Raw genomic sequence first — 14,012 nt, 5'->3', positions numbered from 1 at the left:
TTATTTGATAGTATGGTCCACACAGCTGTGTGAACCATGATCCACCCAATAATGATTGAACTCTATATGTTCAATAGCATAACACAATTTTTGAATCTATATAATAAAATTATGCTTTAATAGTTAATACTAAAATATTAAATATTAACTTAAACAACATCTAGAATTGGAAATTATATAAAAATTTAAAGAATCAAAATACAATTTCACAAATTCACAACTCACAAAGTATCACCTTAGCTCCAAACTCCCAAATCAATTTATAAAATCATAGAGAAACGACGTTGTTTTGAGTGATTTGAACGATTTAGGGTTATTTCACTTAAAAATGACGTCGTTTCAAGCAAAATGACCCATTAAAAAAATAACATAATGACTAATCGGCCGAATGGTGCCTAGTGCCTAAACGCTCGCAATTTTTGCAACCATAGTCATAATTAAAAATCACACCAATGCCTCAAAATGAGCAATTAGATGGGTAAAACATAATTCTCATATATTTTTTCAATTAAGACTGTTGTATAGGAGCTCTTGGTATGGTTAATTTATTCCATGTGATTCGTACTTAAGTAAAGTCCAAACATACTAAGAAACCCAAAATTTCCAAGCATAGTGAAGTGCCCTCTTAACCACAAATGATAACAACTCTATTTTTGTAGTTAGAATTTCTTTATCGAAACTATGTTAAAATGTCAATTCAATTATTAAGCATCTATCAAATTCAATTGATCATAAAAATATGAATTTCAACTCCAAACATAAGAATCTCTCACCATTTTTTAACATAAAGTAAACCGTGATAAATTCTTTTATTCCCCATTCAATTTTATGTGTTTGATTAGATTAATAATGTTTGATTAAAGTTATTTTTAGTTCAATTTATAAAATTTTTATATTTAAAAATTACATTAAAAATATTATTAAATAAAAATAAAAAATTATAAATAATTTTAAAATATATTTAATTAATGAATAATAAACATAACGACTAAATATGAAATAATTATTAAATTAATTTAGCATTATGTTTTGGGGATTGGAGCCTCCACCGAAAAGGAAAAAAAAAATGAAAGGCCATCATCCATACACCATAATCATATGGCCACAACTCATACGTACACATCAAATCATGTCCCCTTCACGTATTCCCCAGCACTCCTTCATGGGGTCCCCACCATACCTTTTTACATAATTATATTTTAATTTCGTTAATATCTTAATAGCATGTCAAGACCTAGTAGTTTAGTGCCTGTTGTTCTTCTATATGGAAGGTAGTGAGCTTAAGCTTCAATGAGAGTGATATTGACTCTTTGTACTTCAGTAAGTTAAAAAAGTAATTATAAACATATAATATCGTCTCACATTAGACATACAATTTCATACAAGATTTATTTATATCTTATTTTTCATTACACGTATTCTTATTTTATTCATCAATTTTAACGTATTCATTAATTATTAATTTTGAATTTTACAATTATACTATTTGAACATAAACTAGTAAAAGAATAAGCAATATGCTTTTTTTATATGCACCATGGCATCATCATCATTTCATCCATCATTAATCTTTATTTGCATGCTTAATTTGAAGGATCTAAGCAAAAGCAGCATGGGTTCTTTTTATATTATAGTTTTTTCTTATATGTCTCCTCTTGTATTCCAAAGGAGAGTGTAGATTTATGTAATACTTTCTGTTTGGTTAATGTGATCAGCTGGTTAATTAGCACAATATATTAATACCTTAAATGGGTAAATAGCAAATGTCTCGAGTTTTACAAGTGTAGATAAGTTTAGATGACTATTGCAAGCAAATTTGAGTTAATACATCATTCTCTCGATGATTAATACTTTAAACGATAGTAACAACTAGTGTCTCGAGTTCTACAAGTGTAGATAAGTTAAGATGACTCTTGCAAGTGAAGTTGAGTTCATAAATAATTAGTCTCTTTGACAACATCGATTTGTGTTAGCTATTCAAAAGACTAATCATTAGACATAATAGGATGTATATGTTGTTTGAGTTGCTCGACCATTCAAGTTGTTTTATAACCCTCTTACTATAGTCTCGAAACAAAAAATTAACATGTCTAATACTTTAGCATCCAATGTTACTAATACAAAAAAATGGTAAATATTAATTTTTTTTAAAATACTAATATACCACTATAGTTCAAAACCAAAACTAAATTTTCTTGTGTCAGAATGATTAATCGAATAAATGAAGCATAATTATTATATTTAAAGGTCAAAGTCGTTGCACATATTTTTCTAATGCAATTTACATTTTCTCGTATGATTTCCAAACTATATATTATTCATGAATGAAATATAACCAATATGCACCTCAAATTTTTATTTACAAAAAGCTATCCTACTTTCTATGAAGGATAGATCTTAGAAAATTTAAATTTTAGAACAAAAAAAGAAAATTTAAATTTTCAAGTATACATTTACAAATTACAAAACCTAATTCCTTGCCCCACCACGTGTCCCTTCCACGTTAACATCATACCCGATTCTATCCCCGACCCGACCCATAAATAAATCATTTTAAAAAATCCATCTTCATTTCATTATATATAAACCTTAAAAGACTCAAAAAACTACCATAGACCACAGTTTCTTGCGCCAACTTGTTTCCGGCCTATAATTCCGACGACAAAATCTCTCCTTTCCGATCAAAAATGGCAATGGGCTTGAACGCATTCGGGCCCGTAGTGCTGGGATTGCTTACCCTCTGGGCTGTAACCGCGGATTCCGCTCACCATTCGGCGCCGGCGCCGGCGGTGGACTGCAACAGCGTAGTTCTGAACCTGGCGGACTGCCTCTCCTTCGTGACCAACGGGAGCACGACGACGAAGCCGGAAGGGACCTGCTGCTCCGGGCTAAAAATGGTGCTGAAATCCAACGCGGAGTGTCTCTGCGAAGGCTTCAAGAACAGCGCCCAGTTGGGAGTGGTCCTCAATGTCACCAAGGCCTTGTCTCTCCCCGCCGCCTGCCACGTCTCCGCCCCCTCCGTCAGTAACTGCGGCTGTGAGTATATTACAGGCCGGAAATTATATTTTCCGGCCCTTTCTTGGACTAATAACACTTTAGTGAGACTGTCTCAGTGGTGTATTGGTCGAATCTTTGATTAATGGGTGAAATCTTTGACCTCATTAATTCAACCTGTCTCACGGGTTGAGACTAATGAGACGGTCTCGCATACGTTTTTGCGAGATTTGATAAAATGCACGGGAATAAGGGATTTCATTAAAAAGTTGAATCTTTTTTGGTTATTTGCATCTTTCTTGTAAGATACTAATTAAGATGTTTTGTTCTTTTCTTTTTTTTTGTGTGTGGATAATATACAGTGAGCAGTGGAAGCATTTCTTCTCCGGGTGAGTCATAATAAACTATCCTTAATGTGGGTCTCAAAAGGATCATTAATTGTTGAAAACTTTGGTTAAAGATGAAAGTGAAAGTGGATATTGTTCTTCAGTAATCTTTATGCTGCTATTTGACTTCTTGTTTTAGTTTGGTTTTGTTAATCAAATCAAACTGGTTAACGTTAGGTCATTAAGCATAGATTTGTATGTGAACCTGATTTTATCAGAGCCAAATACTATGCATAGTCCCAAATATTACATGATTAGCCATTTAGCCCTACAAGCTGCCTTGTTGGTTCGACCAATCATCTTAAAGTCTTGTTCTAGTAGCAATGTAGGATTTGGGACAGAGACCCTGAACCCACTGAGACCTGGGGTCATTGAAAGACCTTGATCGATCAGAAAAACTGAAGAATTCAAGTAAACGTAGCCTAGCATCTCAAGCATTTTTCCTTAACATTGTTACTCCATAGTATTAGAGAGACCATTGCTTTTGTCATTAATGGTAATGATTTCATTTCCACTACATCTTCAAATCCATATGATCCAATTAGATGTTTGAAACTAGTCCCACCAGTCAAAGAAGTAATGGAAGCAGTGGGGCCTAGCATGCCTGATGCCCTGCATCATTGCAAGAAATGATAGCAATTCTCAGCAGGCTGACACTGTTTTTTTATGGTCAATACTCTTATTAACGCTATACTGATACTAGTTCAACATTGGGCCAATTTATCAGCCATTGAGATTGCCAGAAATTCTTCCCCTATTGGGCCAAGAAGTTCATAAATCATAACATTATCCATTTTCTCAATCGTTGCAGCTCACTCCCCCTCGGCTTCACCCCCAAGCACGGCCGCAGATGCTCCTATCGGGGCTGCAGGCGCTCCTACTACGTCTGTAGGAGCTAGGGAAACTAGCCCGGCACCATCTCCAGGAAGCTCGGGTTCTTCTGGGCTCGCGCCCGTTGGATTCTTGGCGTTTATGCTGCTCGTTGTATCGCTGTTGCTCTGAGGGGATATGATGTGGTGATTCTTGAGATGAAGAGGGGTCAGCATGCCGGGCAAGAGTTGTTATGATGTTATAGTAGTGTAGTAGCTGTGGGCTGTATTTCATGTTTGTGTTGATTAATGATTATTATTGTTGTTGTTGTTATCATTATTGTTGTTATGACAGTAGAAAGCAGTGTTTGCTGGTCCCTTTGGTCTCAGGTTTTGAATTGGAATGAGATATACTTTGTTCTTAGTTCAAATGGTACTTTGGCCTACTTATCTCAGATCTAACCAATCCCCTGGATTGTCATATTCTTGGTGTAATATCTGTTGGAGTTAATTACTGAAATGGTTATTTGACTAACTGAAATTTTTATTTGACTATAGTGAAATTATCAATTTGGTCTTTGATTTTTTTCTTTTATCAATTAAGTTCTTCAAATTTAAAATTTTTAACCAATTTAATCATCAGTTTGTTTTGCCGTTAGACATCCGTTAACTCGGAACCAAATTAGTATTGCTGTTAGACATCTGTTAACTCAGAATCAAATTAGTAATTTATTGTGCATGATTCGAATCAACACATTCCACAATTTATTCCCCCACCCTTTTCCAGAACAAGCTAAGATCGGTAATGTGACTTTAGTTAGTGATTCAAATTTATAAATATATTTTGCCCAGAATCAATGCCATTCCGGTTGAACAAAATGAGTTCTTTTTAAGGAAGATGGATGGTTTACATTATTAAGTATGGTAAATTTCTAACGGCTAAAACACATGCATGTCATTCTCGTACAAGTCTCACAAAGATAACAAATTGATGAGCTGCCAAATGTCGTGACATGCAACAAACACGTGTTCCACTAGTTCTTATAATTGCGACTGAAAACTGAATTATTGGATCACTGATGTAAATGTATTTACTAGGAAAAAAATGTGTAATTTTATATTGATGAATAGTTAATAGATGTAGTACAAAAGGTTGTAGTAGATTACATATGTGACTGCGATATATGGTCGACCCAAATATTAATAGAAGTGAAAGCATAAACTTTACCCTGTGACCCGTTGAATTGCAGAATTGAACTCAAGACCTCTCACACCCAAAGTGAGAATCATACCACTAGACCAAATGCCCTCATTAATATATATTTTGAATCCTTAACACACAGGTTGGGAGCTCTATTATTTATACTGGAGATGCAAGGAACACCATGATGGTAAATTGCTAACAAGGTTGACGTGACATCCTCTGGTTGGACACTGAGGTCGATCACGTACGCCGCATGTTGGTAGCTAATGTAATGGCGGATGAAGTGGTGGCGGAATTGATTTCTGCTAGTGACGGTGCTCGACCCCTAGAACCATTTTCCTAATCTGTAGGTGTGTTTGGAAAGGACTCGTGGACTTAGTATCTGGATTATTAGGTTAATAAAACTACTATATAACACCATCATGCATAATGTAGGATAGAAAAATGCTTAATGAACATATATAAATGAGAATGAAATTATATAATCAAAATAAAAGTAGAAACACATAGATATTATAACTACTATGACAAATGAATAAAGACAAAATTGAAAAAAAAAAAGAAAAAGAAAAATTAGAAGTGTACAAGAAAGAAACCACAATGTACATAAATGTTAACATGATAACATCAAATGTGACAATTAACTAAATAGGTTAAGATAGGGCTTAATTGACTTTTAAAAATGGAACATATATTGTGAATAATGGAGCCCAAAAGTTGCTCTGTACTGCCTAGATCTAGTTATTTCCTTGGACTAGTCAATGTGGCCTAGGCCTAGCATGCCATTCGATCATGTGTCCTTAGTCATAATTTATCACTGGGAAACATCTCGGGCAAATGGGTGACATAGTGACATGCAAGATAAACAAATGGCCAACATGCAAGAAAGCTGTTTTCCATCTGTTCTAATATTATAAAGCAGTACTGTACTGAACATGAATAGGCATGCAATAACGTATTATATATGGTTTTCTCTTCTTCTATTCTTTTTTTTTTATAATTAAGTTCAATCAAATTTGGTCACTCTTTGGCATCTTATTTCCTTGTGTGTTTTCATCATCTGCAGATATCCAACATGGCTTCCACCTTGCTCAAGAACATCCCTGCGAAAGACTTCATAGTGCCCCCTCAGAAGCGAGCCGTGGATTTCTCAGCTGATAAAAGAATCCCAGTAATCGATTTAGCAGCTCACAACCGTGCCGATTTAGCCCAGCAAATCATCAAATCCGCCAAGGAATTCGGGGTTTTTCAGGTCAGAAATGTCTATATATGCAGTGCATATATATTCATATGATTTCTGATTTGTGATGCATTTTAATTTGCAGGTGAGAAACCATGGAGTGTCAGAGAAGGTGATGGAGGAAACGATGAATTTGTACAAACAAGTGTTTAACATGGGCGATGAGGAAAAGGCAATGCTTTACGGTGAAGGATCTAACAAAAACTGCAGAATCCATGCTGGTGGGGATTATTATCTCAACGCAGAGTACCGCAGCTGGAGAGAGATGCTTATTCAACCTGTTTCTCCCATGGATGATGAATCCATGCAATCAAAACCTTGGCTTGAAAAGCCTGCCGGATACCGGTGAGTCTACAATTGATTTCATTCCCAATTTCTAATCATTTATATATATGAGTGCAACCCCAACTAAGTTAGTCATGCATTCTGTTAGTTTAATAATCACAAGGTTACAAGTTCTGACTCCGAATGAAAATTTCCTATTGATTTTCATGATTTGAGCTGAACATTTTTTAGGTTTAGTTCCATGACAATTTACCCTTAAGATAAGTCACTTGCGTGAAAATTTGCTAATGAAATTAGGTCATCGGTGATCAAAAATTAAGTCGGAGGTACCAAATGTAACAAGAATTTGAAAGATGTGGGATCAAAAGTGAAAATAATTTGTTTGAGTGGAACAGTTATGAACAATTTAAACTAATTTATTTCATTGTGGTCGTTTGAGAACTTGCGAACTACTCAATTTAGTACATGAAATGCACACAATTTACCTCCAGACATCCATGAACATGCTGAAGTATATTGTGCATTCATGTAACAGATTGCGTGCACTCATGCAGTTTTCACAGTCTCACCTATATATATATAGCTAGCAATTGAAGAAAAATTGACATTAGCAGCATGAACTTGCAGAGAAATGGTGATTGCATATACAACAGAAATGAAGATGCTGGGACTGAGGATATTGGATCTGATCGGTGAAGCTCTGGGAATGGAGGCCGGATATTTCGAAAGAAACAATCTCACTCAAACTCTGAATATCGTGGCAAACCATTATCCTGTTTGTCCCGACCCAAGTTCCACCATGGGATCAGCTCCCCATTACGACCCAAACCTCATCACCATACTTCACCAGCAACTCTTTGGTCTTCAGATCTTCAACAATGGCCAATGGCTTGGCGTCGAGCCTCTTCCTCATGCGCTTACTATCATGGTGTCTTCTCAGTTACAAGTAAGAGATTAAAAAGATGATGTTTTTACCAGTTTTTTCACTTTTAATCCCACGATTATGGATTTATTTTCACATTTGATAACTGATTATTAATTTTTTACTTTTAAATTCTTGTCAAATTTAGTCCTTTTAACCTAATTTCAAGATGACTTAACTTAAAGCTAAGGGTAAAATTGTTATTTATTATCATTATTTTTAAAAAGCTTCTCAAGAAAGGGATCAGAAATAACAATTGACCATTTCCACATTTGGTACAGTTAATGTTTTTTTTACATTTGATCTCATGACTTTTTAAATTTTTGTCACATTTAGTCTGACCAAATTTCATATTTGATAAAATTTCAACAGTGACTCATTTAAAGGTAAAATTGTCATTTTTATTAATTTTTCTTTAATAATTTTTAGAAATGACTAAAAATGACAACTTTATCATTTAAGATAAGTCACTTGTCTAAAATTCAGTCACCATTTTCCCTTAATCGAAAATTAGAACCAAAAAAAAAAAAAAATAAACTCAATGTTTTTATGCTTTTTAGTGGATCATAATTGGATTTTGTTGCAGATTATCAGTAACGATGAGCTGAAAGGTTGTAAGCATCGTGTGGTGACAAATTCGAGCGCTGCCCGGGTATCCATTGGGACGTTCATCGGACCTTCCCTTGACGCGGTGGTGGAGCCTGCCGCGGGGGCGGCGCCAGTGTTCAGGCCTGTTCAGTACAACGAGTTTCTTCAACAATACGCTTCAAACAAAACTGAGTCTGACGTCGTAGGTTTCTGCAAAATTCAACCTTAAAATCTGCTCTGTGTGTTTGTGTTATCCTAGGTTTTAATCATTTCATTTCAATAATAATGGCCAATGATCATGTAAGGCCACTTTGTGTAATAAATTCTGCAGAAATTTGAAAATCTTACAACATACATTTCTTGGGTTGAATAGAGTTTTTCCACTTCTAGTCCACATTTGGTCTCAGACTATTGATTTTTCATATTTTGTCTTACATTTGGTCCTTCCGACCTTATTTTTGGTCATCCGTGACAAAAGTTCCTCCTCGAAAAGTTTAGGAAAGAATAATTGAAATGACAATTTTGCCCTTTAAGGCAAGTCACCACCCGAACCATAATCATGACCGGAAATTAGATCAGAAGTACTAAATGTGACAAAGATTTACAAAAATTGTAGATCCATTAATAGTACCAAATGTGGAAATTGTTCCATTGGTGTGGAACCAAAAGTGAAAAAAAAACTCGGTTTCATGTTTGGTGATGGAAGTAGGAATGAAGGTTCATCATCTCGGGCCAGACAGCTCGTCTGGCCGGATATTTGAAGTGGAATCGGCGATGATCCATTCGGTGTTAGGATTGTGGTGGTGGGTGTGGATGAGATCTGCCCGGAAAGTTTCTTCCTTCTGCCACTCCTCCCACTTCTCAGCCAAGCCATCGCCGTCTAGCATCCGTACAACTTCAGACATCTTGGGGCGCTCCAATGGCGAGTTTTGTGTGCAGAGAAGAGCTACCTGGATTAGCTGCTCCACTTCTTCTTCAACAAAGTCTCCTTGAAGATCTATGTCTACTAATGTCTCATATTTCTTGTCCTTTAGCAGCCCTTTCACCTAAAATTCTCGAAAAAAGTTAGTTCTGTAAGCATGTGTTCCGTCTCAGCTAAAAATTTTCTGGTAAACGCTTGCTTACCCAGTCGAGCAGCATGACATCATCATCGTTGGCAAGGCGGGCAAGATCGAAGGCCCTCTGCCCGGTTATGATCTCCAGAAGCATAACTCCATACCCAAACACATCCGTTTTCTCCGAAGATTTACCCGTTGAGAGATATTCAGGAGCTATGTGCCCGATTGTACCTCGAACAGCGGTGGTTACATGAGTGTCCTTGTAATCCATGAGCTTCGCGAGCCCAAAATCACCCACCACGGCTTCAAACTCCTCGTCCAGCAAGATATTCGCAGCTTTCACATCACGATGAATAATCTTCGGGTCGCAATGGTCGTGCAAATATGCCAGCCCTCTTGCAGCTCCAAGAGAAATGTACTTCCTCTTTGCCCAATCGAGTGGTGTATCTGTGTCTCGTCGCTCTACAACGACATGAACAGCACAACTTCCCGATATTAAGCTAAACTATAGAAGGTTTCTATCCTCTAGCAAGAACTTGAACTAAATTTAGTAGCAAAAAAGAGTTCATAATTCAGCTAAATTTAGTGAACGATAAAAAGAAAGAAGAATTTTTCTCAAAAAAAAAAAATTGTTATGCAAAATAGAGTTTGGCTGTGCCTCGTCTATGTTTCTCGGGCACCTAAATTCATTTAGAGGATATCGTTGTCTGAATTCTAATAATGGAAAGATTCTTAGCGTGTTCCATGTATACTAACTACAGAAACAGAGAATATTCGGGAACGAGAAGAAGTACCTCTTAAACGTGATGCAACGCTTCCATTTGCCATGTACGGGTAAACAAGCAATCGCTCTGTTGGTGTCATGCAAAAGCCGAGTAAACGGAGAAGGTTTCTATGCACTGCCATACTGATCATTTCAACCTCGGTCTGGAACTGCATCTCCCCGCCTTGAGTGCGTTCCTCTTTTAGTCTCTTAACTGCAACTAAAGAGCCATCAGCCAAACGCCCTTTGTAAACCTTACCAAATCCACCTCTTCCAAGGATATTGCCGTTGCTGAAATTGTCTGTCGCGATTTGAAGTTCGCGCAACGAGAATTTCTTAAGCTGTCCAAGATGAACTTCGGGGTCTTCTTCAGCTGCAAAATAAGTAAACAAGAGAGAACACAGTAATATATAACCGCTTAGGGTTATGAACTCTTTTCACATCGATAGCTTTTAACGTACTAACCGGGAACATCAAAGAAATAGACGTCAGGTTTCCTTCGCCGCCACCAAGCAAGCAAAATTGCAGGACCTGCAAACAGAAGAGCAGCACCCGCAGCTACTCCTCCCGCTATGGCCCCAGTTTCGCTGTTCCGTCCTGCAATATTAATCGAGTTTTCATAAAATTATATGCCTTCTCTTTGGGAGAGTTACAATGGCCACTGGAATTCTAAACTTAAAGTAGTTTCTAAAATGTAACAGAGGTGGTTTTCACAAAACGGGAAAATCACTGCAGATCCTAGAGAGTTAAGCGAAACAAATGAGCATATCAGACTACAAAAGTTGGGAAGACTAAGAAAAACGATTTCAACAAACCTGAAGAAGAAGAGGGAGTTGGAGAAAACGGAGGAGGCGGGGAAACCGGAGGAGCTCGCAATCCGGGATTACTTTGAAAACTGAAACGTAGGAGCTTAGCCATCAAGAATTATGAACTAAAGACTAGTGAAATTGAAAGGGGGAAAAGAATTCGCCAGACAAACCTGATAGGAGTGAAAAGTGAGAAGGAACCATTCACGGGGATTTGTCCTTGCAAACGGTTAGAAGAGAGATCACTGCATTTGAATGGTGATGACTATTAGTTCCCATAGAGAAGTAAAACTTGGAGGCGTGAAAAGTTAACCCATTTTTTACTTACAGGACTTGAAGTGTAAAAACTGTCGTTAAAGACATGGGAATACCTCCATTCAATGTGTTGTTGTTGAGCCTCCTTCAAAATTTCCCGAAAGAAAAAAGGTATTAGGATGCACAAAACAATCACAGAGCCAGGACTGAGCTAATTACATACTACTCGGCGCACACTTTCTCTTTAGGTAGTTAAAACATCGATCACCACTCATAGTCTAGTCTACGGCAACATCAGAAGAATTCAAGTTCAATTTTTTATGCACTGCAAACCACTTCGCTAGAAAAGTATGCTTTTGCATATTTCATAAGCTACAATCTTTAGAAATCAATGGATATGAGAAAAGGATCATGAGAGAAATGCAAATTCAATACCTCAAGGATACCCCATCACCATGGTTGAACCATAATGGTGAAATGTTTATCAGATGGCACATGACTGATTGCTCAATTTTCGGTCTTTGAATACTAAAACTTCACTATTAACAGCACTATACTCAGCTTAAGTACACGTCATAGTTTACCCCCCCAAAGTTTCATGTATCCAAGATTACCGTAGAAAACTAAAAATATAACCCAACTTGTACACATAATTCAACACTCCACATTATCTTCTATTCAGGTATATGTCACTAGAGTCATAAAAAAATTTAGCAAAATCCAACCGAAAGGCAGGGAGAGGCAACTCATACAGGAAACGCAGTTTCTGAAGATTGCCCAAGGAGTTGGGGATGGGACCAGTCAAGTGGTTCATGTAAAGATCCAAACTGACCAAGTTTGTTAAGTTCCCGAGTTCATTAGGAATTATTCCACTTATATTATTGCTGTAAAGCTCCCTGCAAACGTAACACAGTAAAAGCAATTTAGCACGAAAATCTGCAGAAGAAACAACATTTACACACTCCTAATCTCCACGAAACACATGTAAAAATTTCCCAAGTTTAAGTAATCCATTTAACACCATCAGCATAAATCTTCATCAAGTTGAAGCAAGCACGAAATGAGAATATTAATTATTAACACACAAAAGAAGAACTCACAAGTACTGCAAATTCGGAAGCAGACCAAGCTGCGGAACCAGTTGCCCCGTCAAATTCGCATTTCCCAAATCACTAGAAGCAAGCAATAACCAAGAATGACTATTAGCAATCACACCAAAGCAGAAACTGAGAAAAAAACCAAATTGATTATAACAGCAGATTACACTCTAGTAACACTGTTGTCTGGACTGCATGTAACATGAAACCAAGTGCAGGGATTCACAAGGGTTGAATCCCAGCTCTGCAGAACATTATTGGGATCATCCAAATTAGTCTTCAAAGCATTCAAGGCATCACCTGTAAAACATAAATGAGCAAACTAAATGAATTATAATTGTTGAGATAAACCAGAACAAGAATCCAAAAATAATGACAGATAGTAAATAAGACAATATTTAAGTGTTAAGCAATTAATTGTTAGTGTTTCAAAAAAAAAGAAAAAAAGAAGCAATTAATTGTTACAAGCCTCATGTTACCCTAAATAACACCTATAATCCCTCAGTAAATATAAGATATAAACAACAATCAATCTAGTTTGAACAGTGATAATTATTAGTAATCTTTTCACAAATTATGGAAGTGAAATGAAAAGGAAACCGGAAAAACACACCTTCGGCGTTGCCGGAGATTAATGGGAGCTGAAGAAAAGGCGATATTAAGCAGAAAAGAAGAGCCGAAGCCGATACCCAATTCATCCTTCTCTGCTAAAATCCCTGATTTCCCTTCATAAGCTCCGATAACTCTTCAAAAGAGCTAGTATACCCATGATTCTGAAGAGCAGAAGTACAGAACCGAAGAAAAAGATGCCAAAAACACAGAGAATTCTGAAATAGTGAGAGATTTCCTTGGAAAGTTTGCTCCTTTTTGCTCACTGGAAATTCAGAATGGCAGAAACCTCAGGGAGAGAACGAAAGGGGTAATCTCTTTGAGCAGAACAGCTATGAATATTCAACTGTCCGTGAGAGAAACGGTGTAGTCGTCGCAGAAGACCGAGAGAGAGCGAAATAAAGGAAGAACGGTCCTCCTTCCACAATTGCGCACTGTTGTCAATTCAATTCGAAACAGATCGTCAGTAAAACTACAAGAATTTTCGTTAAATTCCATCAAAATTATTGCAAAATTACAGGATTTCTTCCCCGTTTACGTGAATTATGGGACCAATGAATTTATTTATGATAAAATATGACTATATGAGTATGGCTTAGTGTGTACGAGTATTTGTTTGGTGATTTTTACGGCTTGCATAAGACAATGACAAAAGTCGTCCTTTCAAATCATCAAGTCAACACTGATTGTTGACGACTTCAACAGTCCATTAAAGATTATCATTGAGAATTTTTAGATTTTCTTTTTCTAAAAATATTACTTTTAACTCCGAAGTTATACTCTCTACTTTTACTTTTTCATACAAAAGTTTGATGTTGATACTTTTCTTTAAGACCTACAAAATGGATATAACCTATCATATCTTGTCACCTCAGGAGTAAAAGTGATGGAGTAAAAAATAGGAGTCCATGTAGTAAATGCAACATGAAAATAAGAGTCCATGTAGTAAAAGTGATGGAGTAGAAAATAGGAGTCCATGTAGTAAATTAAAAATAA

The 14,012-nt window shown here is 36.5% G+C and overlaps 3 protein-coding genes across 4 annotated transcripts; 2 read left to right on the top strand and 1 right to left on the bottom strand.

Moving 5' to 3' along the window:
• The first annotated feature begins 2,606 nt into the window (after positions 1-2,606).
• LOC116031974 (non-specific lipid-transfer protein-like protein At2g13820) lies at positions 2,607-4,724 on the top strand. Its single transcript, XM_031274353.1, has 3 exons — positions 2,607-3,036; positions 3,357-3,383; positions 4,192-4,724. Exons 1-3 carry the CDS (start codon positions 2,688-2,690, stop codon positions 4,380-4,382), a joined length of 567 nt encoding a protein of 188 aa, XP_031130213.1. The 5' UTR covers positions 2,607-2,687; the 3' UTR covers positions 4,383-4,724.
• Positions 4,725-6,462: 1,738 nt separating this feature from the next.
• Positions 6,463-8,822, top strand: LOC116032593 (hyoscyamine 6-dioxygenase-like). The gene is made up of 4 exons (XM_031275238.1): positions 6,463-6,645; positions 6,719-6,978; positions 7,546-7,864; positions 8,427-8,822. The coding sequence occupies exons 1-4, from the start codon at positions 6,469-6,471 to the stop codon at positions 8,655-8,657; spliced, it is 987 nt and encodes a 328-aa protein (XP_031131098.1). The 5' UTR covers positions 6,463-6,468; the 3' UTR covers positions 8,658-8,822.
• Positions 8,763-13,534, bottom strand: LOC116032590 (BRASSINOSTEROID INSENSITIVE 1-associated receptor kinase 1-like). Of its 2 annotated transcripts, XR_004100764.1 has the most exons (12): positions 13,021-13,534; positions 12,575-12,707; positions 12,411-12,482; positions 12,063-12,206; positions 11,384-11,455; positions 11,229-11,300; positions 11,065-11,144; positions 10,715-10,846; positions 10,281-10,622; positions 9,554-9,948; positions 9,063-9,474; positions 8,763-9,032 (listed from the first exon to the last, which is right to left on the bottom strand). XR_004100764.1 is itself a non-coding variant. In XM_031275235.1 (11 exons), exons 1-11 carry the CDS (start codon positions 13,103-13,105, stop codon positions 9,151-9,153), a joined length of 1,851 nt encoding a protein of 616 aa, XP_031131095.1. In that variant the 5' UTR covers positions 13,106-13,534; the 3' UTR covers positions 8,922-9,150. The 2 variants fall into 2 exon arrangements, 1 of the variants encoding a protein (XP_031131095.1); XM_031275235.1 differs by having other exon boundaries at positions 8,922-9,474.
• Between the last annotated feature and the right edge of the window lie 478 nt (positions 13,535-14,012).

The sequence above is a fragment of the Ipomoea triloba genome, chromosome 10, assembly GCF_003576645.1.
Source record: "Ipomoea triloba cultivar NCNSP0323 chromosome 10, ASM357664v1".
Taxonomy (NCBI): Eukaryota; Viridiplantae; Streptophyta; class Magnoliopsida; order Solanales; family Convolvulaceae; genus Ipomoea; species Ipomoea triloba.
This window is presented reverse-complemented; position numbering and strand designations above follow the sequence as displayed.